Genomic DNA, 26579 nt, shown 5'->3' with positions numbered 1-26579 from the left:
AAAGATAGATGAAGGCAGTGTCTTTTAGCAAGACAGTGGATAGACAAATTGAAAATGGAAAAAAAACAAGACAGTTAACTGCTTTACTAAGAAAACCCTCTCTTCTGAAGTATGCTTAAGATTTTTGTGTTCTTTTAGTTGATAATCTGTTGAATTAATTCACTGCAGACAACAACTAAAACAGGAAATATCACACAGGTTTCAAACAAACTTTGTTGCTTTTTGATCTTAACTATTAAGTATGAAGAAATCAGCCAGGAACTTATGAATTTCTTTTTAATGAAGATTTAAAAAAGCTATGAATATTAGGCACAGAATATATTATTTATCCATATTCTACTCAGCTGATAAGAAAGGGTGAGCTTTTTCAGTACACTAAATATCATAATTCTACAGGTGTCCAGAATGCACCATGAAGTAAATCAGCTTGTCTGCTGGCTGGGATTTAGACTGTCTTGCCAAAAGCCTTCCAGTTTAACTGAATAATTCATGATGTTTTATGATGTGGAGTACTGTCCACAAAAGAGACAAACAGACTCATTTTTCTTATGTCTTGAAATTGGTCTCAAAATGGGAGGTTAAGAAGAGAGGAAAATATGGTTTTACTCTTGCATCTAAATAAGCTTCTCACCTTGTGAGAAATGCATTATACAGCTACTTGTGACCAGTCATGTCTTATGGTATAATTGCTCTGATGAAGATGTTGAGGAACTTGAAAGAACTAAAGTTTTCTGAGGAATGTTTTGTTATAACTCAGGAGGTAAACTGTAACAAAAAAAGTGACAGAAAACAGACCAAATTTTGTAGCCCACTATTTTTGGATCTGTTTTCCTACCTAATTCCTATAATGGAATGGTTATAATGGTTTTGTACTAAACATTACTTGTGCTCCTAAAACCTTTCTGCAGGATATAGCAAAGATGCTTCTTGGGTAACAATCTGATTCTCAGTAATTATTTCTTTAAGTTCTATGGCAATTTGCTTTAACAAATGGCACAATTTTTTTGTGTCATGCCTCTGTAACCTTTTACACATGACTACATTCAGTACGGCATTTTCTAAAGAAGAGAATGTTAGTAGAATGTCAGCAACACCAATGTTTTCATCTCCAAACTGTTCCCATAAGACCTATAGGGTGACTGGTACAATCTCATTACTAACAAATAATTTCAAAGATGTCTATAGCTCTAATCCACTGAAGCTGTGGTGAATTTCACTGAATTAAACCACTGAAAATTCAAATATGGAATTGCATGTAGATGCAAAGCAAGATGAGAAATAAAATTTCAAATACCTTACTACTACGTAAGTATATTCTTATGTCACTCAATGTATGTGAACTTTAATGCCTTATTTTTATATGCATGTAAGACATTTTCCTCTGATCTATAGGCTATTTGATGAGGAAAGATAATATAATAATCACAAAACCTGAAAAATATGTTTCTTATATGCTTTCAAAATAAAAATATTCATATTATTCCTATAATTTTCTAAACTCCAGAGTTGGGATTTAAAAGCAAAAGATTTGTCACTAACCAACACAATGATCACTTTTAAAATTTGTTTTCATACTTCTGCATTACAAAAAATTTAATGTGTTTTAACAGAAAAAGAAAGAAAATATATTAAAATGCTCTAAATAGTTTATCCTAGACTTTTACCTTCCCATTCCTTGTAAGATAAAATAATATATGACAGGAAAATTCTTATTCAGAATGTTACTTAAAATTTTTAATTTTAGTTTTTAAACAGTGTTCAAACTGATGTGGATGAGTCTTTTCATTCAGGTAAAAAGCAAGAGGATAAAAAAAATGTCCTTAAGTTGCACCACATCATGCTTAGATTGGATATTAGTTAATATTTCTTCACCAAAAGGCAAAAGGATTACTAAGAATTGAAAGAGGCTGCCTGGGGAAGTGGTGGAGTCATCATCCCTGAGGGTATTTAAAAGACATGTAGATGTGGCAGTTAAGGAAGTGGTTTAGTAGTGAATTTGACAGTGTTAAGTTAGTGGTTGGACTTGATGACCTTAGACATCTTTTCCAACCTAAAATGATTCTATGATTCTACCACTGATCCTCTCAATTTGGTGATATCTGCAGACTTGACCATTGGCTCCTCCAGATAATTAATAAAGGTGTTAACAAGACTGTCCACAGATACCTGCATTTCATGACCATATATGGTGCTCTGGTTCCTCCAGCCTATTTACCAGATTCCATGTCTTTCTCTACTTTCACTTGAGGCAGATATTGCTATTTTTTTGTCACTTCTGAGGTCCCCCTTCACATAACTCAGAAGCATTTGCTTTCTACTCTTGATTGCTACTTCCTCACTTGTCCCCCAAATTCCTGGTTTAGAAGAATCTTGTTACCATGTTGGCCAGACTGTTGACAAGGATGTTGACAAGGATATTTACTGTTGACAAGGATGTTCTTGCCCCACTTTCTCAGGTGGATCCTCTCTCTCTACACTGGAGTCCTCAGTGCTCACAATCAATCTCATGGCCATAAAAGCTAAATCCCTGTTGTTGGCACAAGCTGTTGAACTAGGTGTTATACAGCAAGATTCATCTGCTTGCACCTAAGCTTTTCTTTTGTATCAGCAGGACTGAAGAGAGAACATCTGGGGCCCCAGGTCCTTCAATCCTAGAGTTCTGTAGTGATTCTTGGTGTGCTACAGCCTTTCCCTGGCAGAGCAATTTAGGCAATCAAATGTAGAAAGCTTCCATACCAGCAATTTTCACATTGGAGATACCACAGAAAAGCTTTTAATAGGAAGTGATTTCCAAGACTTTCATTAGCAAGGGGAATTACTATGTGATTTTTTGCCTTGTCTTATCCATTTTTTTCCCCTAGCTTCTTTGAAATGACTTAAGGTGATCATAAATTACTAGGCTGTTCAGGAAATACCATTTCCACATGCAGAAAGTCATAAAAAAAATACTGATTAAGGTTTAGCCTGGTTCAGCCTGATTTGCTGACGTTAACAATACTTAAATGCATACTTTCACCTCAGACTGAGTTTACCACCAAGCTATGAGGATATGACAATTATTTAATCCAATACGGAATTTCGGTTCACATCATGGAATGTGATTCCATGAAGAACATATTAATACAATTATACAAAGGGGCTGATTCATTCATTTTTGGAAGTATGGAATTAAAGACAAATTAAATTAATAAAACCTGTCTGTGTGAAACTTGGCTGTAACCATCTGCTTAAGAAACCAGTGGTATATGTTATGGTACATGTAGTTGCTTCACTGAACAATATGTGAAAAAAAAAAAAAAAATATTTCCTTGTAGCTTGACATATATAAAAAAAGCTAATTTGTTTTCTCATAAGCACAAGGAATAAAAATTATCTTACAGCATGTTGGACAAAGAAGGAAATATTTTTTTACTCTTATAAGAAGAATTCCTACTTTAACTGAGTTTTGTATCTGACGATGCCTCTGAATAGCCATTATATTATCAGTAATATATTATGTTAGAAAATTGTCCAGATATTTTAGCTTTCAATCACAAAATGCAGATGTTAGGCATAAGCATTACACTAAATAGAATCAATATTAAAATGAGTAAAGAAATCACTGTACAAGTCCAATGAAATTTCTGTTTTCTCATGCAGTCTATAGTAATCCTACTCTCATTTAGAAGCACAGCAATTTTTACATTCATCCCTCATAGCTAATGCTATCAGTGGTGTGTAAAAATAATAACATTGCTGTAGACTTCAGAAATAAATTGTTTAGATAGGATTTTGTCATTTTTCTTATTCTTCCCAATTCCATTCTGTTAATGGGGCACCTCTAGCAAAGGTTATATAAGATGTGTTTGGTAGAATGGTTTCAGCTGCCTTGCTGCCTTTCTTGGTACTATGGTCTGCAGCAGAAGCAGCAGCAAGGCGCACTCTACTGTGTTCAAGCAGGGTAAGAGGTGAGCTGTGTGCCAGTCTGAGCAATGCCAGGAGGGGAAGCAGCATGTTGTACAAGGGGACTTTGCTGCATTTGCTGCTACTTCACATGCGCCTTCCCGCAAACTCCTTTGATTTCTTCTTAACCCAAGCAACATTTCTGAAAATCTGAAGTTTAAGAGACTTTCAATCTACCCAATGACTCAGCTGACTAACACAATTCTTCCTATGCCACCTAACAAAATATAGTATTAAAATATTAGATATTTTTAATCACTCATAACTATCTGTGACAACAAAAAAAATCCTTGCCCTTGCTGCCATCTGTTTTCTAACATACACTACATGCTGATACTCCATTTAGACATCAAGAAGCTGAAACATTTATAGCAGGACATGAAAAATACCTAGTAATTTTTGGGTAACAAACCCAAATTGTGCAGGCAGAGCACGTGCTATGGCAGTGTTGAGCACCAGTGCTTATTACATTACTAACTGCAATTAGGTGTTCTTGTTCTTCTACAGTGGCACTGAGATGTGTTTAGACAATGTTTGTATTCCTTCACTCCTGTTCAAATAACTCGTTGGATAAATGAAAATGGAATATATGACTCCTGACAAGTGTTTTCAGTTGCTGTCTTGCTCCGGAAGTGAGATATCTGCTGTTGTCAAATATTTTGCTCCAGCATCGTAATACCAGTACTGGTAACCCCAGCAGCACAACGTCAGCTACAAGACACCCACATTTATCCTAGCTACTGTCATCTTAACTGCTGAAAATTATTAATCAAAAGGAATGATGTTCTGTACTCTCATGTCTCTTCTGTCAAACCCTAAAATCATGAATTCTAAAGCATAATATAGGAGCATGAATAAAGGCTGTAAATGCTGCATGTGTACAGATATAATTTGTATGTGAAGGACTCAAGCACAAAGTTGGCAAATATAAGTACTGTACCCACAGAAACAAATCTTATATGTGATTGTGCTCTATTAGGGTGTTAAGATTAATTCCTTCTTACACTTGTACGCACAAGGGGACAAACCATAATTAATTTGCTACAGAAGCAATTCCAAATGTTAACTCTGTAAAAGATAAAATGTGAAAAAAAAATTAAAGAGAGTGTAGCTTTTAAAATTAAGGTAGTATTATTTTATGCACTAGGAGCTCTGGTTCATTTTGACGGATTGATCTTCATAATTCATTGAGATTGTTATGATGTCACAAACAACCCAACATGGTAGTGGTATTGTAGTAATCCATATTACTGGCAAACCACGATCTGAGACTGTAACCCTGTGTTGGGATTCAAGGGAAAATGATAACATTCCTGCAGCTGACATCCATATACAAATCTTACCATTCTTCAAAGAATGCACCATTCATCTTCATATAGAAAAAAAATCTTATAGGTACTTCTTCAATCAGGAAAATCCTACAAACTGAGGAAAATTTACAGAAGCCTCAAATCTTTAAATGCTATATTTTTGCATTATTTAGAATTTATAGCAGCAATTTTTAGCCTAGTTTTTCATAACATGGAAATAAATTATCTCGTAGAATATAATCAGCAGTCACCAGTCTGATATTCGAACCACAGCCCAAAAAACCTCAGGAATTACTTTAAAATGTGATGACCAGAAAAGAAGTCCCCATTATTCCTACCTATTAATTTTAGATTCCATAGGTTTAAGAAAAGATTTGTGTATCCTACTGCACAGAAAATGGGTCTTGCACATAGGGATCTCTTAATTACACACATTCCTAAAAAGGAAGCTTTGCTGGAGTGTGGGACCTATCCTGGCTTTGAAATTTTTGGTAATAAGGTTACAGTTATAAGAAAAGCTTACTGTATACTTAGGGAGACACTGAACAGTAATTTCATCATTCATTATTTTCAAAGATCAAAGATTATTATCTTATAGAAACAGACTAACATTTCCAAGCCAGCATTTCAGCTGTATGTCTTCTTCAAGTGACAGAACTGATAGATGCATTACAAAAAACAATGTTTTCATTTTTTGAAAAATTTTCATGAGGTTCCTTGTTCCTTGTTCCTGTAACAAAACATCTGGAAGAATTGGATTTTTACATATGAAGACATTTTTTATCCAATCTTCTGATTCTGAAACAAATTACAGGATCTTTGAAGAAAATTAAACTAGTGAAATCTTTAAAATCTATTTTTGAATTTTTAAAGATAATGTGAAGATAGGACTTTGTTTTTCCTCCCTGAACTAAAAATATACTTTAAATAAAGCTTCTCCCTACTTCACCACAAAACTTAAAAGTAATAATTTGTTTAAGGACATTTTCCAGGACATAAACTATGTGAGAAATAAAGAATTAATTGGGAGAAAACTCAACTGTGCCACTGCCTGAAGTGCTAACTGTCAATCTTCAGGTGAGATTTTACCAAAGAGCAGACAAGAATGTGTCATGAAAACATAATACATTACAGCACAGAAGAAATTGCAGTAGTTTTTGTCATAATGTAGAAAATTACAAGCTAGCTCTGTCTGCCTTCAACAGCACACACATAGGAGTTCATGCTGTGAGTGACTGGATTATCTGAACGCTCAGAGGAGACTGCAGAACATGGGTCTTGTTTTAGGCACAAGGCTGGAACCAAAGCCAGAGAAACAGGCATGCCACCGACTCCTGAAGAAGACTAACTGCACAGGAGATTTGTATGTAGAAAAGATAGTCTTTGAAAAATTTATGTAAATTCTACTTGCAAAACAAGAAGGATTTAAAGCTATTATACTGTGAAATACTGAAAGAAATCTTGAAAAATAACTTCACTACCAGTCTTTTCAGTGATGCTTCTAAATCCATATACTTGGCAGTTCACAGAAACAAAATACTAGTACCATGCTCTTAGTTCTAATTCACCATCAGTCCATTTCTTGTTTGCTTAATCACTGAGCTCACATGCATCTGAGGAATGCTAACACAAACACTCTAAAAGAGCAAGTGTGGTCCATATATGTGACATATTACATGCATTTTGAACACTGTCATTTAACTACTACCCTTTGTAAAAGTTACTTTCTCCACCTTCACTGGTTTTCTTGTACCTTCCTCAAAAGACAGTCGTCTACAGAAGACTTAGAAATACCACTAGTCACTTAAAAAAAAAAAAATACAGAAGAAATATATCTGCAAAAGAAAAAATTGCTTGAAATCCAGAAACTTAACTGTATCCTGAACAAATCATCCTCATTGCTGGAAAAATGGGATAATGAAGGGATTTCTACCAGGATACAATAGTTGGAAGAGAATTCATAGAACTAATATTTCCTGTTTGCTATGAAATGTAAGCTATTCTAATAATGTCTTAAGAGAATAATTTTTTACTTCCTATGTAAAATTAAGATAAGTTTATTGGGGCATGTGATTATGTTACTTTGTTAATATGGAAAGTAAATGTAAAGCTAATTGTTGAGAAATGAAATCCCTTGGAAATACTTCATAGATCTACTTCTGTGAATTTCTTTCAAGCATAGCTTAAACGGAACAAAAAGGAAGTATTTGCATGTGCTGATTGGCATAGGGATGGTCCTGGAGGAGTTGGTACTTGAGCATACCAATGTGAAATAAAATCAAATTAGCATGCTAAGGAAATTAACACTAATATAAATACATTCCTGAATAGTCCCAGATAGCTAATCCCTGGGAAGAATAACTTAAATTCTGTTTTTATTTATGAAAATGGATTCTAATAGAGTTCCACTTGCTAAAAATGTTCAGAGCCTTAGGCTATGCCTAAAGGCAGAGACACTATATGTATTGAGAATCCTAACTATTTCAAGTATTTCTTTTTAAAGCTACCTTAAAAGTGGCAAAATTTTAATACCATATAATGAGCTTGACATTCAGTTCCATTAACTGCATATATAATGAACTAATTTTCTGTTTTAATTATTTGATAGATCTAATTAAATTACAATTTAAAATACTATTAATCTTTGCTATATCAGCAGCAGTGAATGAAGACACCTCAAAGACAATAGGTTTTATCTTCTTTCAAAAAGCTTCAAACAAAATTAAACCAACTTGTTCTAGCATTAATTTGGAAATGAACATAAAAGCACTTAGCACCTAAATATCTGTAAAAGGACAACAAATATCCAAGAAGAATAAAGAATTAAACACCTATGCATCTATAAAGCTGGAATTTTACTCTAATAGAATTAAAAGTTTTTGATGCCAAAAATGTATAAGCTAGATTTAAAAAAAACAATGTATAACAAACATTAAACAAACAAGAAAAAAGTTTTACAATGCCATGGAAAGATAATTTTTTAAGAATATGAATTCCGAAACGGAACTTTTTCTCTGTCTCTTATTCCAAAATTTATTTTAATGTTTGACTAATCCAAAATCGTTGCTTATTTTCTATACAGATGATCACCAGAGAGTTATTTTAACATGTCACACACAAAACCCAAAGTAAATAAGCTGTCAAAATAACTATTTTCTTCAGCTTGTATCAAACATGTCAACATGCCATCTCAGTGACATGAGGTCATAAGTAATTTTGGCTAGAAGCTCAGATTTACAATCACTTATTTTACAAAGCTATTTAAGTAATTGTGAGATTACTTATAATTTGCTGATGGTAAAATATCCTACTGTTTTAGTGTATATTGACTTAAAAGAAACCATCTTGACTCCTCAGAGTTTGAACTGACTCATATTGTAACTGACAAATTGTCAGGTACAGTATTTTTATTAAGGGTAAAGGATTCTTGCAAACAGGAAGTAGCAGTACACATTTTTTGTGTGAATTTGCATGAGCTAATAGTAGATGTAAAAGGCAGCCTCAATTACATTTCCATCCCTTGATAATCATAACAATTTTTCAGCTTGCAATAAATTAAAGCTTGCATTACAGAAAATAAAACAAATGACAAGGAAAAATTTTTAAAAATCAAAATATGGAAAGCAATCAAGTTAAGTGCCGGTCAGCAAAGTCAACTGATTATTCTACAATAAAAATAAACTTTCTAAAAGTAATTGACTACTTACATCAGGCTAGAAAAAGACCCAATATACTGATAACAATTCCTAATCCAATAGAAATGTCCTTTTCCAAACAACAGTGAGTAATATTATTACTTTATATTACATGAATTAACTTATCATAGGCATGTTCTCTTTGCTTTTTGCATTCCTACAAAGGGGTATGGAGATCAGAAAAAGTAAATTAAAAAAAGCCAAGGACAACCTAAAGTTTAATAGTTTGACTCAGAAAAAACTGCAAAACTGTGAGACTTGTTTAGCGTTAATAAACAACATAAAATACAGATGAACAGAAATCAGAATGTCCAAAGCCAGGAAAATGTGATGCTACAGCTTTTACTGAGCTGGAACTGTAGAGGTGTATATGCTGATGTCAACACATTACTCTGAGTGGTAGAAAGAAAATTGTGAAAGCTGCAAAGAGACCTTATACTGCTGTGAAATCAGATGATAAATTGGCAACCGAAATCCAATGTCAATAAAAACAAAGTAATGCACATGGAAAAAAAAATAGCTCTAGCTATAGATATACAGGAATGTACTCTAATTTAGCTATTATAATCTCAGAGAGAGATCTGGAAATCAAACCAGAAATGTTTCAAAGTAAACATCAAGCCAGGGCTCAGTAACTGTCAGAATTGGAGACAGAATTGGAGACAGAATGATACAAGTTACTAAAAAAAGAACAGAGAACAAAACAGGAAAAATAAAAGCATACCATTGCACAGCTACATAAGCCCCAGTATCTACCTTGGCAGTTTCAAAACTGAAAAGATGCAGTTGAAAGAAAAGTGTTCACAGAAAGGAACAAATAAGGTCTTATTACTGGAACACCTAATGAGGACATGTGTATATGTACACATACACAATTAAAAGCACCACAGGAAAAGTGAGCCATTGCTTACAGCAAGAGACAATAAAAGAACAAAGGACTTAATACAAAACTTAATAACACAACAAACTCTGAAGACTTTGAAGAGACAACCCAGTGGCTGAAGGCCTGGCAGAGGATGCAGTGTCTTCACCAGTAACTTGTTTAAAAGTACCAGTGTTAAAGGAGTACTGCTAAATTCTTGCTGCCCTCATTAGCTTCAGTCTCCAGCATAACAGAAAAATGGACTACAGAGAGCTGCTATCTTCTAGCTTTGCCTTCTAAGCTAATGTATTATGACCATTATTGGACATTGCTCAACCCTCACCAAGAAGACTTCTTTGAACTTAGTCATAAACTCCTGAAAAGATCATTAGTCAGTATTATGATGGGGCAGAAGGATGAAGAATAATGGATTTTAGCATTTGATTAACTATTTTGGAGTTATCAGCAAGCAAACATTTACTCTCAAGCAGATACGAGATGTCATTCCTCTCTCATTTGTAAAACTGCAAATAGTTTTCAATTAAATTACCTATCTCTCTATATGAGATATTTAGTATCACATGGTCTATTTTACCCATCCTGACATTGAGCATACTTCAGTTTTCTCCACTCTAAACACTCCATCCACTCACTTTGTCTCATGAAGCTCAGAAGCTATCCATATTTTTAAACAAAAAAATCATACACATATGTATAAAGCAGACATTAAGGATAAAAATGGGTCAAGAAGATGAATATCTATGAAAACATTATCTATACTGTCCTTGTCCTACTACACAAGCAGTGAGGAACAGATTTACTCATATTTTAATTCACATTATATTTAGAAATATGATTAACTACTTTACAACAAAGGAAGATCATCCTGGTCTGAATAATCTACCCAAGATAAATGGGAGAGAAAAGTAGCTGAAGAAACCTCTGCACAACAGTTACTTGCAGGATAAAAGGTTTCCTCATCAAAATGTCGAAGATGCCTATAATTGAACATAAGAAGAGAAGAAATGCAATTAAAAGTCCTACACCAATGTGGATGTCAAGTAACTCTGGATGGCAGGCATATTTATCTTGTGTTTTAGGTGATTTCAAAGTTCTTTTTGTAAGAGGATGAATACCCGATGAATACCTGTTAACGGATTTGTGAGAAAAGTGATGAAGATTGAGGAAGTGAGCAACATGAGTCACTCAACTTGTTCACTAATGTCTTCCTTTAGGAGGTTAATTAAGCCATTTGATTAAAGCATGCATTTTTGGTAAAACCAAATACTGTTTCACTTATACTAAAAAATTTAAAAAGCAGCTCAGGACAAAGCAAAAGTAAGGATATATTCAGAGATGTATAGCAATATTAACTTCTGTTTCACCTTCCTGGTTCAGGTTCTACCATCTCTCACAAATATGAGAACAAAATAGCCTTCTGTTTCTATCTTCAAGTGAATCTATACATGTTCTTTTTATTTCTGCTAAATTCAGAGCTAATTACAGCTTTTACTCATTTGGAAAGGCATGCTATTACCATTGCAATTATTCAGTTCCTCTGTATTGCCTTTTGACTTACCTCATTAGCCAACCTCTAATTTTACTTAACCAGGCCACAGTGTTTAGCTTCTTGTCCTTGACTCCACCCTCCCCCCCCCCCCCCCCCCCGCCATGTCTTCTTGCTTTCTTCTACACTCCTGCGTCTTTTTGTAGGTCCAGTAGTCCAGCATCCAACAACACTACTAAACTAACAAAACAAAAAGAAAAAAACACCAACAAACCAGCAAACCAAAAACCAACTAAAACAAAGCAAAACCCAAAAAGTAAACTTTACAAAAAAAACCACAGTCTAGGATAATATCCTAAACATAACATAAGTACATCTATAATCAGCAAAAGAAAATATTTTGGAAGCTCAAAAATATTGTTAAAATGCTGATAAGAGTTTCTCTACTCTGTATTGAGTTGCTCTGGCCCTTTACTCTTTCTTCTCTTACACATGCTTCTCTGCATACCCAAGTGTCTCAGAATCTTTTCTATGGCTGTATCCCCTTCACACCTTTTCCCTTCAGAATCTCTTTCCATCATAAATTGTTTTCATTTGGCGCTTTCAGCTTTCAGCACAACTTAATTCTGCTACACCCTACAGAAATTAACAAAATGGAACAAGCATGAAACAAGATTATTTAGTCTCATATTTTCTCTAGTAAGTTTTGGCCCTTTCCCCCTCTTATTTCTATTTAATTTTCAGGAATGGGATTAACTATTATTTTGAGTTTCTACAGCATGCAGCATAATAAAGGACTGCAATTGCCCTTGCACACTACCATGGCAAGAATCTTGCCAATCATCTTTTATAGGCATATCAAATGTTTTTCTAATCTTACTAATTTTGACTGACCTAAGAAGTCAAACTTTTTGACATGTGCCCAGTCTCATTTTGCTCTAGAGGATGTGATATACTTTTGGTGATGAACGAATATAACAATGGTAAACTAACTTATGAACACATTATTATTTTTCCTAAAAATAGCTTTACGAAAACCAATTTAAATAGGCTACTGAACAATCTCAGAGACCTTTTTTTTTTCTTTTTTTTTTCCCAGTAAGGGTATGGAAATTGTTATTTTCTGTTTATGTAGATTAATCCAGCAGCAACAACCAATTTCAGAAAAGATCTTTATCTGTGATTACATCTGCAACTCTACTATTGAAAGTCTACCAGAAAATGGTAACTATGCAATCTATACCTGAAACAGATATCAGTACCACTGTACTGAGATCAATGATTAAATACTTTGGTAGATAAAAAATCCTTATAAAACATATTTTAAAACTCACAAAAATTTGGCTTCAGTAGCTACTGATAATCTTACAGAAAACAGGAAAGTCCTTCAGAGGTAGTTATGCCTTATTTTTCTCAAAATGTCTATGACTGCTCTTAATGCAACTCTTATAAGTTACTGGTTATCTTTCCCTACTCAGCCACTGTGCCTCTCCAGCATAATGAAATTCTGGTGTGATGATAGCACATCCTATTAATGAAAGTATTATGGACACAGATGGCTATCAAGGCTGCAGATTGCTGTGCACCAAGACCATAGCTGATTTTCTAGCTGATATCATACAGTATTTAGAGTCAACAAATCTGGGACACAAATAACTTTGTAGAAAGCATAATCTAGTACTCAGTGGAAACCTTTTCTGTTCAAATCAGGGCATGCAAAGGATATGGAAAAGAGGGGGAGAGGGTAAGGAGAGGGAAAAGAGGGTCTATCCCATTTCCATTCTCATGAATATTTTTTTTTTTCCAATTGGCAAAATCTTTTGAAAACCATTCAAGTGAATTCAGCTTACATCATAAAGGTAAAATCTAGAAAAGGAAAAAACTAATGTTTTAATTCAAACTGAAAAAAAATCTGCTGATAATCCAATTTCCTAATATATTTGAGCATACTTACTAATATTTCCATAATTTTCTTAAACCTCACTTTCACAGACATCACAAGGAATTTATACTGCTTTAATTTCAATATTTACCTTCTTTTTTTCTTCATGTTTAAAATATATATATATATATATACTCGGATGAATTTTCATAATGGATAGCCTGTGCATATCATATACACAACTTTTCTGTAATTTTTCATTTATGTTCAAATATGCTATGCCACTGTTTTTCAGTACAGAAAATCTTGACATTTTATGTTGTGGGAAAATAAAAAGCAACATGTTATACATGGAAAATGTACACATAGGCACAGTATTCTGAGGAAGTGGAAATTTGAATCTTGAATATCGTGCAAATTGACATTTAAGTGAAGTTCCATAACTTTGAAGAATACTCCAAAATTAGGTTCAATATTGAAGCTAGCAGGGGCACTCTAACAGGATGTCACACCTCTAAATCTCATCATATTATGATATGAATTCAAAGATCAAAGAAACACTATTTTACATTATTTTAATAGGCAGACTTAATGCAAAATAAATTAAATCAACTCTTTAGGTTAACAGTCCACAATATAACTTAAAAAGAAAACAAATTCAGAATACAGAAAAAAATCCAATGTAAACTGAGAAGTTAGTCTTTCTCAGATAACATTTTCTATTCCAAATAAAAGCCTGTGTAGATTATTACTAGACTACGCTGAAAAGTACACTATTTAAACCAATTGTTATATAAAAAGTTAGAAAAAAGGGAAACCCTTTACATGAAGAATTTCAAATTACTCTTACATAAATCTGAACATCTTCTTCAAATTTCTTTCTTACAGGAAGCTTGTCACTGCACTGATCCCATTAGTTTTTTTTATTATATCTAGCTATCCAGAAGAGTACTGATCCGGTAAATCCAAATTCAAGGAAACAGGTTCATTAGCTTCAATAGCATTCTTAATTTGACTAAGAGGTTAAAGTATGTGAACCTTAAATTATAAGAATATCAAGATAGGAATCATGTCTCTCTGTCTGGGTAGGCTATTTTATTAATTCTGTAATAGGATCTTGACTCATGGTCATGTTCCAGATACCGTCATCAACATCTAAAAGAGAAGCAAAAACTACTTCAAGTACAGAAACCTTTCCATAATCTTTATTTGCATGCTGAACACAATGTCATTGTAGAATTTACTACACAAAGAACTGGCACCACTTAATTCATAATAAATTAGTTTAGACATTGTAATAGCTGGATGGGCTCTTACACTGGTTTAAACCTGACTTGAGTCCTCTGACTTGTCCTGGAAACTCCTCTCATGGGTGTAATTACCAGCTTAGGACAATTACAATTGCTAGGTAACTTTGTACAACAGTGAGGCTTTTTTACTTGCAAAGTCATCCTTGACCAGGAAGGTAATATTGGCGCAAAAGCACTAAATGTTGGGGAAGAATTTTGTGTTTTGGCCTTTCAGCTTCTAATTTATTCACTCCAATGTCACATAATAATATAAATATAAAGGGATTTTCTGTTTTCTATATATTTATACATAAACAAGACATAGATATATGAATATACAACTATAAGATAGAGATAGATATGAAAAACACCGTATGATTACCAGAAAATAAAATCTTATGCTATGCACAGTACTACAGAACTGAAGTCAACACAATGCTCAGCAAATATACTTTGTTTCCACATTAGCCAAAGGGTTTTAAACTGTGCAAAGAGGTTCAAAATTAGCTGTACTCAGGCCACCCTAAAGAACAAGAGGCAGGGCAAATTCTGTGACAACTGAGGCATGCACTGTCCCACACTGCATCCCCGGAGCCCCTTGTCCAGCCCAGAATGACCATCAGCCACTGGCACACCAGAGGCCCCACCTGGACGGGAGTGACCCAGGAGACCAAGAGGATGAGAGCAGCTGCACAAAGGCACACGTGGGCAAGGCCCAGCATTTGGATTTTACAGTAGCTATAACTGCACTGGAATACAAGCAGTGATTATTAACCCCTCTCTGTTCTTCTAATTTCCTCTTCTCAAAATCTGGGTAACTTAAAATTGGATGGGTTGGAGGTTTCTAAGTCAATGCCATGCAAAATGCTTTATTTGGATTGAATATTTGCTTTAAAATTTGCCAAGTACCCTTATTTTTTAAAGTTTGACAGTAGAAGTTTGTGTGCAAACCTTCTGAGAATGTCACATTTCTCCTGTGCCCCTTATGCCTCAGGGTATAAAAGACCTAAGGCCCTTTAAGAAACTCATCAAACTAGTTGAGGCTTAACACCAACAAATGCAGATAATGCCATTCATATCACTGGTAAAGGAAGACAACACTAACTCAGCAGTTTTTAGTGTAGGATGGTGAAACCACAAAAATTAAAGTGTGATGTGAATTCAAATGAACAGAGGTCAGGTACTTAAAATATTCATACAAACCAAGACTTCCACTTCTGACATGTGACAAATGCAAAATTGCAAAACTCAGTTCATTAGCATAACATCTCTTCAGGAAATCTGATACTAAAAGCCCAGCAGTATTTTCTAACAGTGAAGACCTAACGAGATTTTTTAAACCCGAATGTCCTCCTACCCCAAGACTGTGAGGCAGTTTATCTGCCTGCAGCCCACCACTTCAACAAGGAGCTTCACATTGAAGTTCCTAAGCAGGCTGCCTGCAATTGAAAATAAAAATTCAGATAGAATCTATACAAAAATACAGATTCAAAGAGACAGACATCTGTGGGAGTTCCTGAACTTCTCTGAGATTAAATGCACAGAGAAAACCTTGATATTATTAGCTAAAACATGATACATTCCTGATCCAGTTTCACAAAGTCAGATCCCAATAAAATTGAATTTCAGGCACTTTGTGGATAGCATAATTTGACTTCTGAAGGAAGATTAAACTTCAGCTGGGAACAAATTGCTGATGCTCTTCAGACAGACAACAGGCCCTTCTAGAGGGGTCTCATCAGGTATTGCCCCACATAGACACATAGTAAGGCAGCAGAGGGAAGTGTCAGTGTACAGGGGCAGGTGACACTGAATCTGAGTCATTTATATTTTGGGCAGGGCTATGCTGGGACCTGCACTCAGCTTGGCAGCCTTCTTTTCCAAGGCAGGCATTTCCCTTGGCTTTATATTTATATATAATGATTAGACTTCCAAAACTTACATCAAAATTCTGACTTAAGGCTGTTAAAGCAAGAGTGTCAATACTGTGTCTAGGGTAACTACTTACTTTTGAAAAGCTGCTCAGAATTCGTCAATATTCTTAGCAAGCCCTCAATGTTTTATCCTTAACAAAATTTAAAATTCAGTAACGCATGCAAAGCTGAGGCCTGAAGTTTAAAATATGCTTGCTGCTTTGTGCAGAAGATGTCTATCCTAAAAAGAAAGCCTTTTCTTGCATTATTTTAATCTGTATTACATGTGCCTGGGACAGTAAGCTTCAAAATAAAAGAATTTTTAAAAATTAAAAAAAAATATTCTCAAGATCAGGAGAATTGAGTCTTTCAAATTTGTAGATTGTTACATGATATAATTGGACAGAAAACAGGTGATTATTTCTGTTGCTTATTGTTACTGCAATGCTGCTGCTAGTTAGTGCAACAAAACATTCAAACTGAAAAAAAACAATTCATAGGCCTTTCCTTCCTTAAAAAAATCAAACTCCAAATCAGTCTTATTCTTCATCTGAAACACTTTTTTTTTTCTATCCCAAATAAGAATTTATTTCTCCTTTGTGATGCACAGTCTAGACTGATAAATCTTCCTTCATATTCAATTAGGGCTGAACCTTGCCCTCTCAAAAGGGATGAGCATGGGTGGAAGTTCTCTGTGTATGCCCTTCTCAAGAGGATGTTAGATGAACTCCTGAAACTGTCAAACTACATACTCTGCAACAAGTGGATGGAAATTCTACTTTTCCACTTCTACCTTATCTGGGAGTACAAAGAAGCTGTGATGGCTTTTCTCCTTATCCTACTCCCTAGAATCTGGATAATTAACAAAAAGAAGTAGCTACATATCCTTATTGCTTTGTATCACCAATGAGGTCTATCCTTAGACTGCAAGAACTTTTAGTCTAGGACCATGTCAGACTGGCTTATGTAGTAACTTGCATGTGTGTGATACTGTAAAATAAAATAGCAGCAAAACATAGGCAAAACATGTTAGAGAAATAAAAAATAAAGACATTTTAAAGTTTATTTCTGATATGAAAATGCCAGTTTTTATGACACAAATATTTTTTTCTTCCAATATGACCTCATCTCATAACTGCAGGGGAAAAGCACTCCATATCACCATAAATGCGTGGCTTTCTAAGGTTCTGTCTTCAGAAAAAATATTTTCCCTGAATCAGCACTGTGCAGACTATTCTGAAAGAGATTTACAAAAATGCTTAGCATTAACTACTCTGTCTCAGGTGTTTTGTATAGTAGTGCTATTAATGTTGTCATTAATTTAGCAATCAATTTTAACATTTTCTAGGACTTTTCTGACACATCATCTATCACCATAGATATTAAACCTAAGTTTAAAAAGTAAGCTAAAAAAAGTGGTACATAGCTTTAAAATGCCATTTCTAACTATGCTTTACCCTTTCTTGGTTCATTTTTATGAGATTTTTTTGTTGCTGTTGCTTATAGTTCTTTGTGCTTAACGGGATTACTGGCAAGGGGAATATTCCTTGACCGTGATACTTTCACATAGTGTCTGAAATGTCATTTAGCTATAGTTACACCTCACCTATTGATGGCAGGGGCATTTACAAACGTTCATCTCTCTATATTCTCTTACACTCACTGGAGACAGACATGTTGCCCTGGCAGAAGCCCACCTTCACACATGAATAATTTTGGACATTTCTCTTTTCCCACTCCTCTAGGGATAACTGGAAGGTAGGGTAACAGCCAGAGGGAGTAATATAAACATGTTGCATTTTTTCTTTAAACTGCCTCTAATCAGTGAAGACAGTGGCTTTTCCAGAAGGCAATCTGAGCAGCTGATCAGATGTTTACATACATTACATTCAAGCAGAAAACCTATCTGCTAGTCAGCCCATCTTCTCTTTAATGCCATAAAAGAAAAAGACAAGTTTTCAGAAGTGATTCCGATATTCACACTACGTGATCTCTGAAATGCCCATCACAGCCTCCTGTCTGAAGAGGGAGCTTACAGTGACCAAATTCCTGAATTTAGGAATGTCATGTTGACCTATTGCCTGAAGTTAGGTAATGAATCAGACTGCAATCAGACTGCTGTGGTTGTTGATAGCGCCCTGCCGCAAGATATCAAGCACAAAAAACTCTACCCAGTGATTCAGTGCATGCTTATGCTCATGCATAATATGTTCTCTAGTTATTTTGTCCAGTTCAATTTAAAATGTCTGTAGTAATTAGGCTTCTAGTCACTTCCTTAGAAAATGGTTTCACAATCTAATGCCACATAACCTCTAACCATTTTTCTGTGCTGAAACTGCCATCAGAGTGCACAGATGAAAGAGGATTAGACTACATGGGTGGCTGCATAGGAATGTCAAGGAAGTGAAGAAAATGAAGCTGTTAGCATTGATGAACTAATGCATCCAATCAAACACCAGGAGGCTGAAGGTGTTGTCTTTCAGATGAAATGTGAAAGCAAGGCACTAAGCATTAGAGGCAATTAAAGTTCTCTCAGCACTCTTTGCACAGTATCAGTGCTAACCCCTGGTTCCTGGCTACCTTCCAAATCACATAAATAACTCTGCTTTCCTAAATATTTCCCTGCTCTATAATTTAAAAAGGCAGCCATCTCTTTACTTGAAATAGTATATTGATGCCAGGTTTAACCTCGAAGTAGGATGCTTATAAGTGAAAAGTTGTTTCCAGGTCTTTGTTATAGGTACAAGAAGTATTTTACTTTCAATGACATTTTATTCACTCTTATCCTGGCATTATTTCCCTTACCATAAATCTATACTGCGCTAGAGTCATAAGCTGTGATCAGTACTCACTCCCTGCTACTTGACTGCTATGAATGAACTGTTCTGTGGAAAAGACTAACATTATGCAAAATCCTGGTCTGCAGCTTTATGCCAGGTCCAGTCACAAAATCACAGAATCATTGAATATTTCAAGATTAAAGGGATCAATAAAGATCATCAAGTCCAATCCCTGCTCCTCTCAGGGCTAGAGAAAACCACACAACAAATGAGGCTTCATCTGTCAGACGGATCACCACCTCTAACATTAAAAAGCAAAGAAGGGTAATGGGGGTGGGTGATTCCCTTCTGAGGAGAACAGAGGGCCCCGTATGTCAACTGGACCCAACCCACAGGGAGGTCGGCTGCCTCACTGGCGCCCAAGTACAGGATATACTGAGAGACTCCCTGGGCTGATTCAAACCTCTGATTATTATCCGCTGCTGATACTCCAGAATGGCAGCGATGACATTGAAAAGAGAAGCATCAGGGCAATTAAAAGGGACTTTAGGGAACTGGGTCAAGTGTTGACAGGGCAGGAGCACAGGTAGCACATAGCAAAGTAACCAAAATGAAACTTCCTGCGTGTTTCCAAATGAAAAGTGACCTGCAAGGTGGAAATTGTCAGGCTGCATGCATAGGAAAGGGAAGCTCATAACAGAAACAATTTTACTTCTTCTAACTAGGAAAATCTGTAGTTCTGATGGAATTGTCTAGAGGTAGTTGAAAGAAAATAAAGCCTTGTACATGCTCTGGTGCATCTATACATACAGATGCATCTGTGATTGCATATCTGGGAGTTAGGAAGAGGAAAGGAAGAAAATAATTATTTCTTCAAGTCATGTTGAAAAATATGTTTGCTATGCATACTAGTTTTCCTTTTGGTTTTATTTGTTTTAAAGAGACATTTCTTAAATGCAATTAAGTAAAATATATAATAATTACAGTGAAGGAGGATTTGAAATATCTGCAATAAAAAAACATAATTATCTCAATAACTAGCATATTAAATACTCTAAATGGAAAAGCAAAAATTCTCATTTCTTAAAGTAATTATAGTTCTGTTTTCTTCTTTTTTTCTTTGCTCCCTGAAATATGTCTAGATTCTTTAGAATGATGAAGCTTTCCAGTTATTAAGCAGTTTTGTTTGAAGTGCATGACCTAGGATTCTATTAATGATCAGTTCTGACCCCTACACCTCCCTATAGAGTCCCAGAGATAATAAGAAGAGCAGGGAATTATTGATTGAACTAATGTGGCTTCCTTGTAGATCCTGAGTGTCTGTGTTAAACAAAATCAATCAATGCCAACTGAAAAGCATGTTAATCATAATGTATCAACAACTTATATACACTAACATCCTATAGAAACCAATATTGCTACAACACATGCAAAAGCAATTAAATATTTCTGTAACTCTAAAAAGGAGAAAACAAACAAAAACAAACAAAATAAAACACAATCAAACAAATAAATAAATAAAAACAAAATAAAAAACAATCAAACCACACCTTGATTGTAACAAAAGATGTCTGAACACTTTGAATTCACTTACCTGAGCTACAACTGTCTAAATTTAAAATTTTTGGATATTGAGATTGAGCTCCTGGCATTTTTCATAGCACTTAGTTGACAAAAAAGTGGTATTCAAATTCTGAGCATAAGAGTCTTCTAATCACAGAATTCAGGTAATCAAATTAATGATTGCCATCCTAATTTTCTAAGGCAAATAACCAAATTCTCTTATACCAATTTTCCTCTCACCAGTGGGTTATATTTTCTGAACAAAATTGCAGTTTATTTAATTTACCTATAAATATACATTCTACATAAGTACTTTTGAATTATTAAATGTTTAAAAGTTCTTTGCACATTTCTCAGGATATTATCCTTTTATTCTAAGATATGCTTTAGCATAACAAATCTTTTCAGATTTATACAATTCTCGTAAAAGAACACAAATCATGGGTGCATCTGTCCACAAACCTTTATCAAAAACTTTTCATCACTTGCTTTAAAATAAATTTATATTAGCAAAGGTACTGTACAAAACCAAAGAATAATTGCTATATTCCAATCTCTCACTGGTTCCAGCTTAAAAAGTGATGAAGCTTAACTGACACACAGGGAAATTACACTGGTGATAAACCAGATGCTATGTTGAAATAAAATATCTTATCAAACTAATGCAACTGAGGTCATTGCTATGGAACTTGATCTCAAAAATAGGACTAGGGAACACCAGTTGCAAATAAAAATAATATAATGAAAAGTGCAGGCAAACCGCTGTCATAATATCACAAACCCTACATTCATGAATAAAAATTACAACATAACAAAACATACCAAATATACATTATGACTCTGTGGGTGAAGAAATGAAGCAATCAACACTAAATCAAGCTTTAAATCAGGGTGAATATCGATGCCATTTTTTCAGAATACATTAGCAATCTGCCATAGTTAAAAGACTGCTAGAAAAAAATACAAATCAAATCAACCTTCTCTGTCACATGGAAATATTTCAAGAAAATCTCTATTCTTTGTGTGCTACTCAGACCAAGTTCTAAACACCGTATTTCCATTTCTAAAAATTCCAGTTTTATCTATCTGACATTCACTGTGTTTCCTTTCTCAGGAAAAGACTTCTGGTGATGCAGCAGTGGAAAGCAGAGTGGATTTTGATAATCAACTCAGGACTTACTCTAAGAGCGATGTTGACAAGTGCAATCTCACCCAATATTTGTAAAGTTTAAGAGCTCTTAAATTACCTACTCCTTTTGCTGCAAGAATTGACACTTGCATTTCAAAGCTCCAGGAAGCGCACTACACAACTGAATATATTCTAAGGTACTTCTCTCCATTGAACATTGTAAAAATGGTAGCCAGGTATAACACAACCCATTCTAAGATTGTAAACATTACCAGCTTTGATGCTGAATTCTTGAACCACTCTCTTAGTAGAAGATGCAACTAAATTGTTAGCTATTTTCTCACTATTGGGTTAGCAGGTCAGACTTACTATGCCTGCTTCCTTCACATATGACTTTGCATTAAAGGTCTAAAGTTCACCTTCATTTTAAAATAATCTCTTTAAAATCAAACTATATAAAGAATGAAATTAAAAGAATCATCAAAAATGAAATGTCAAATAGCAATTATATACTTAACATAAACTATAATGTAGATGAAGAAAAATTTGCAAAAAGTACATTCTACATCCTGTTTAAAAATCCCAGGAAAGTATTTATTTGTTTGTTTGAAAAATGACATTCTTTATTTCATTAAAAGAAAAACAACCTAGCAATTATGTTGGTTGTTACATTCCTAAACCAGCAGTCTTTGACTGAATATTGGAGACAAAACCAATTTTCTCCTACATAATCTTATGTAGCATTCATGTCATGTTTAGAATAAGGCTTTAAGTAGTTGTGTTTGAAAAAAATTATTCTAGAAATATGTATAGAAATATGTAAGAATTCAATGTAAATTTTTTTACGCATGAACCTGGTAAATTCATAGATGGATACTTGTCAGTCAGTGGCTAATTTATCTGCCAGCTTTACTTGCAACCAGGTTGGAGACAAGATAAAGTGCTTGTTTATTCTTTCCTATATAATTGTGTTGATGTTATGTAAAATTAATTTTTTAACTTTATTCATGACAAAAACCTACAGATCAAACATTTGACTTTTGCCTTCATTTTAGTCTGGAAACTTGATATGCAGTTCTACGTATTACTAACCTTTTTGAGCTCTGATTATAAAACATCCCCAACAGTGCTGAGGAAAATAAAGTAGCATGTCCTACATATCTTCAAGTTACTCTTAGCAAAGGGCTCAACATTCTAATTATAAACATTTCAGAAAATAATGAAGAACCATGGTATTATATCTTAATATGTCACAGAATCAAAGAGTACCAGGTAGGAAGGGAACCTCAAGGATCATCTGATCCAATCTTTTTAGGCAAAAATGCCAGTCTAGACCAAATGACCCAGCATCCCTGTCCAACTGAATCTTAAGTGTACAATACCAGGGAATCCACCAGTTCCCTGAGGTGTTTCAAATGGTGATTTTTCTCATTTTGAAAAATTATAATTTTTTGTCTAATTGGAATATCCACAGAAGAAACTTGTACCCATTATCCCTAATCTTTTCCATGTGACTCTTTGCCAGCCTTAAATAATTATGGTATTTAGACACAAATGTTAAAGGGAAGCTTTATTTTTCAGTTGAGGAACTTCCCACTTATTTTTCAAACGTGAAGTATCACATAAAGAACCTTCTCTGACAACATGATCTCAAACCATGGATCATGTCATTCAGTTTTCTGTTTTCATAAAATGATGATCAAGCACCTTGAAAGCGCAAGCAGAATTTGAAACAGATTTTATTCGTGAGTTCCCCCAAGAAAAAAGGAAAGAAAGAAAAAATATTTTCAAATATCAAATTAACTCAAAGCTTCCATATTTTGAAAACAATCTAATGTAATAATTGAAGGATGAGGGGCAGTCATGTCTTCTTAGTGACATTTACATTTCAGCTAAGTTTCATCTTAACACACAGGTGTATCAAGGCAAGGCAGAAAAATAATGTGTAACAGGGAGTGATACATCTGACTTATCCTAGGGTGTTAAGATGAGATAAATTACTCTGAGAAGGTTCCTTTTGCTCTTTATTGGGTATAAAGTAAAACTGGAGTTGCTAGCAGCTACCTCTGGATACCCAAGTTACAGCAAATCAATCTAACCATAGGCCAAAAGTGACTGATGGAAAATTATGTTTTATTCCCATCAGCTGGAGCAAAACTCTTTTTTTCTTGCTTAGAACTTTGTTGTTTTAAAATAGGAAACATATGTTGAATATTTTAATTGGAAGTAAGCATTTTTACTAAAATCGCAACTATAAGTGACACAATAAAATCATTCCTTTCTTAAGCAGCTATATCTTATGATCTTACAATAAAACATGAAAGGACAACTACTGGATATAGTATTATGACAGATAAGAAACTATTTTACAGAATACTAAAAACAGTGAAAGAAAAATGCAGAAATAGAATGTGCATGATGTTCTGTATTTAGCTTTGTGAGTTGGCTCTGAAATCTCCTTTTGAGCTGTCATTGATAATCACTGGTATGACCAAATTCTAAGGCAACAGTAGGGTGTTGTCCACAATATTTTTATCTGAGGATTTAAACCAGCCAGTATTCAAATTTAATCCATATTTATTATAGTTCTATACATAAGCATATTTTTTTTTACTTTTGTTAATGGAGACTAGATCAAAACGTGTAATTCTACATCATTATTTTCAATATGCCTCCAATTTAATTTTTAATAATAATGCTTGCTAAAAGCCCTGCAAGGCAGACCTCTTTTGAAGACTCTCCCACTGTTAACATAACAGAGAATTTAATTTGTCTCAAAAAATTATTTCAACGTGAAACATTTTCATACCTCCCTGTATGTGAGCAGTTTTCCAGTTACATGCTCTCAGTGCATCTGCAGTGAATCATACAGAATATAATTTTAAAGAGAGAAGAAATACTGGACATGTAATGTATATTCAGATACTGTATTCCAATTATAGCATCAGTGCTTGCTTCAACAGCATTAAATATCACACAGGAGCAGTCACATTAGCCTCCCAGTGGCATAAGACCTTTGAGGCTTGCTTGCTGCATTTTTTTAATGTTCTAAGGAATAAAAAGTAGAGGAAAAAAGAATGCCATTTCACTGCTGATTCTGTAATCACATGCAGAATATAACAGCACTATGCCCTTAACATTCAACTGCCTATCAAGTTAAAACAAACGTGAAATTTCCAATGAAAAAAATGTAATTGTAGTATCTATACTCTTAGTCAGTATTACCATTTGGGTGAATTTCAATGCTATTGCCAGTGTTAGTTGGGACAACATGAAAATTTCTTCTATAGAGTTTTTATGATTTCTTGGGGGTTTTTTTTATGACACCACTCTTGTATTGGCAGAAACTTATTGAATAGATTTTTGCTTCTTACCATCAACACACGCTGGCCTTGCTCTTGTTGTACCGGCAATCTGTCCTTTTTTACATGCACAGCGAGCTGTTTGTCGGGCTATAGTCCTTCGGGGCTGACTGCTATCTCTGTCCAAAGTGACAATTTCACATGTACCTGCAGCCAGTTGACCTGGAAAAAAAACCAGCAACAGGTACCAGAGTCACTGAATGCACTACAGGAAATCTATTACAGCCAAATAGAGCCACAGCCCTAAGTCACAGCAGACACTCCACAACAAATGGGCAGCCAGACGATGGATATAATAAAACTGAGATGACTTACAATTTTTCTTTGTGGTGGACATATGAAAACCCTGCACACTGGTTCTGTCAGAAAAAGATTATTGTTCCATAAAAGTCAGAGAGTTGAGGTTACACAGGTTACTTTTATTTATGTTGGCTAAGTAAAGGAACGAACTTTCAGGGCAATGGAATTTAAATGGTATGCTCTTTCCATACTTTCAGAAAAGAAATTATAAAGCATAAAGAAAATAAAAATTTCCCCAAATTTCCATGAATACAATGAAGTCTTAACTGCTTTGTGCGTTGCTTTTGAAGGAAAAAGCCTTTCAAAGCGTGCCCACGTTTGACAAACTGTCGGTCCTTCGGCTCTAGCTTCATCTAAACTGAAAGGTAATTAATTCTCTTCCTGACTCCTATTTGATGTAGCTGTTAATTTCTTTTTTTTTTTCATTTTACTAAATTTACTATGTAATTGTCAAATGGCTTAAATGACACCACACCCTTAGCTCAGTAATTACTTCCTTTTAATTGACTTGTCCAATATATGTAGCTTCTTCTAAGTACTAAAGAAATCTTCACCACCTAATTCTGAATTTGGACTAGGCTATGAGAAACAAAAACAAAAATTTCCAAAAATTATTTTATGAAGATCATTAGCTTGAAGTTAACGTTATACTTTTAAAGCAATGCACTTCCTCTGGCACAATTAATAGTAGCCTAGTAGTATAACAAAATAATACCTTTTACAGGTTGAAATATACATTATTGAATTTCAATGTGTAGAAAGACAAAAAAAAATTTCCAACTACTACTTTGTATTACATACATTACATATTCTGGAGTTTAAGTGCAGTAGCAAACGTGTAACACCATCTGCAAATCACAAACTTTCCATGTTTTAGTTTTTATTAAAAATTAAAAAAAAGAAAAATTCCATATTGTTTTTAGAAAAAAATACAGTTTAAATAATATTCACAGAAAATCATTTTATGCAGTAGAAATAGAAAGAGAAAAAAGAAAAAAATCTATTATAACATCAAATCTAAAAAAATAAAACCAAATCAACCTGC

At 34.3% G+C, this 26579-nt stretch overlaps 1 protein-coding gene across 2 annotated transcripts in view; it reads right to left on the bottom strand.

Annotated features, from left to right (window-relative positions):
- TAFA5 (TAFA chemokine like family member 5) overlaps positions 1–26579 on the bottom strand; it is a 396426-nt gene that overhangs the window by 147072 nt on the left and 222775 nt on the right. For both annotated transcript variants that reach the window (XR_013340007.1, XM_077783423.1), the window contains exon 3: positions 25247–25396. Coding sequence is in view for 1 of the 2 variants with exons in the window: in XM_077783423.1 (XP_077639549.1) it covers positions 25247–25396 (150 nt within the window). In the remaining variant the exon portion in view is untranslated. The remainder of the gene's footprint in view (positions 1–25246; positions 25397–26579) is intronic.

This window comes from Lonchura striata, chromosome 5 (genome assembly GCF_046129695.1).
Source record: "Lonchura striata isolate bLonStr1 chromosome 5, bLonStr1.mat, whole genome shotgun sequence".
Taxonomy (NCBI): domain Eukaryota; kingdom Metazoa; phylum Chordata; class Aves; order Passeriformes; family Estrildidae; genus Lonchura; species Lonchura striata.
The sequence above is the reverse complement of the archived record's forward strand: the minus strand, read 5'-3'. Positions and strand labels throughout refer to the sequence as shown.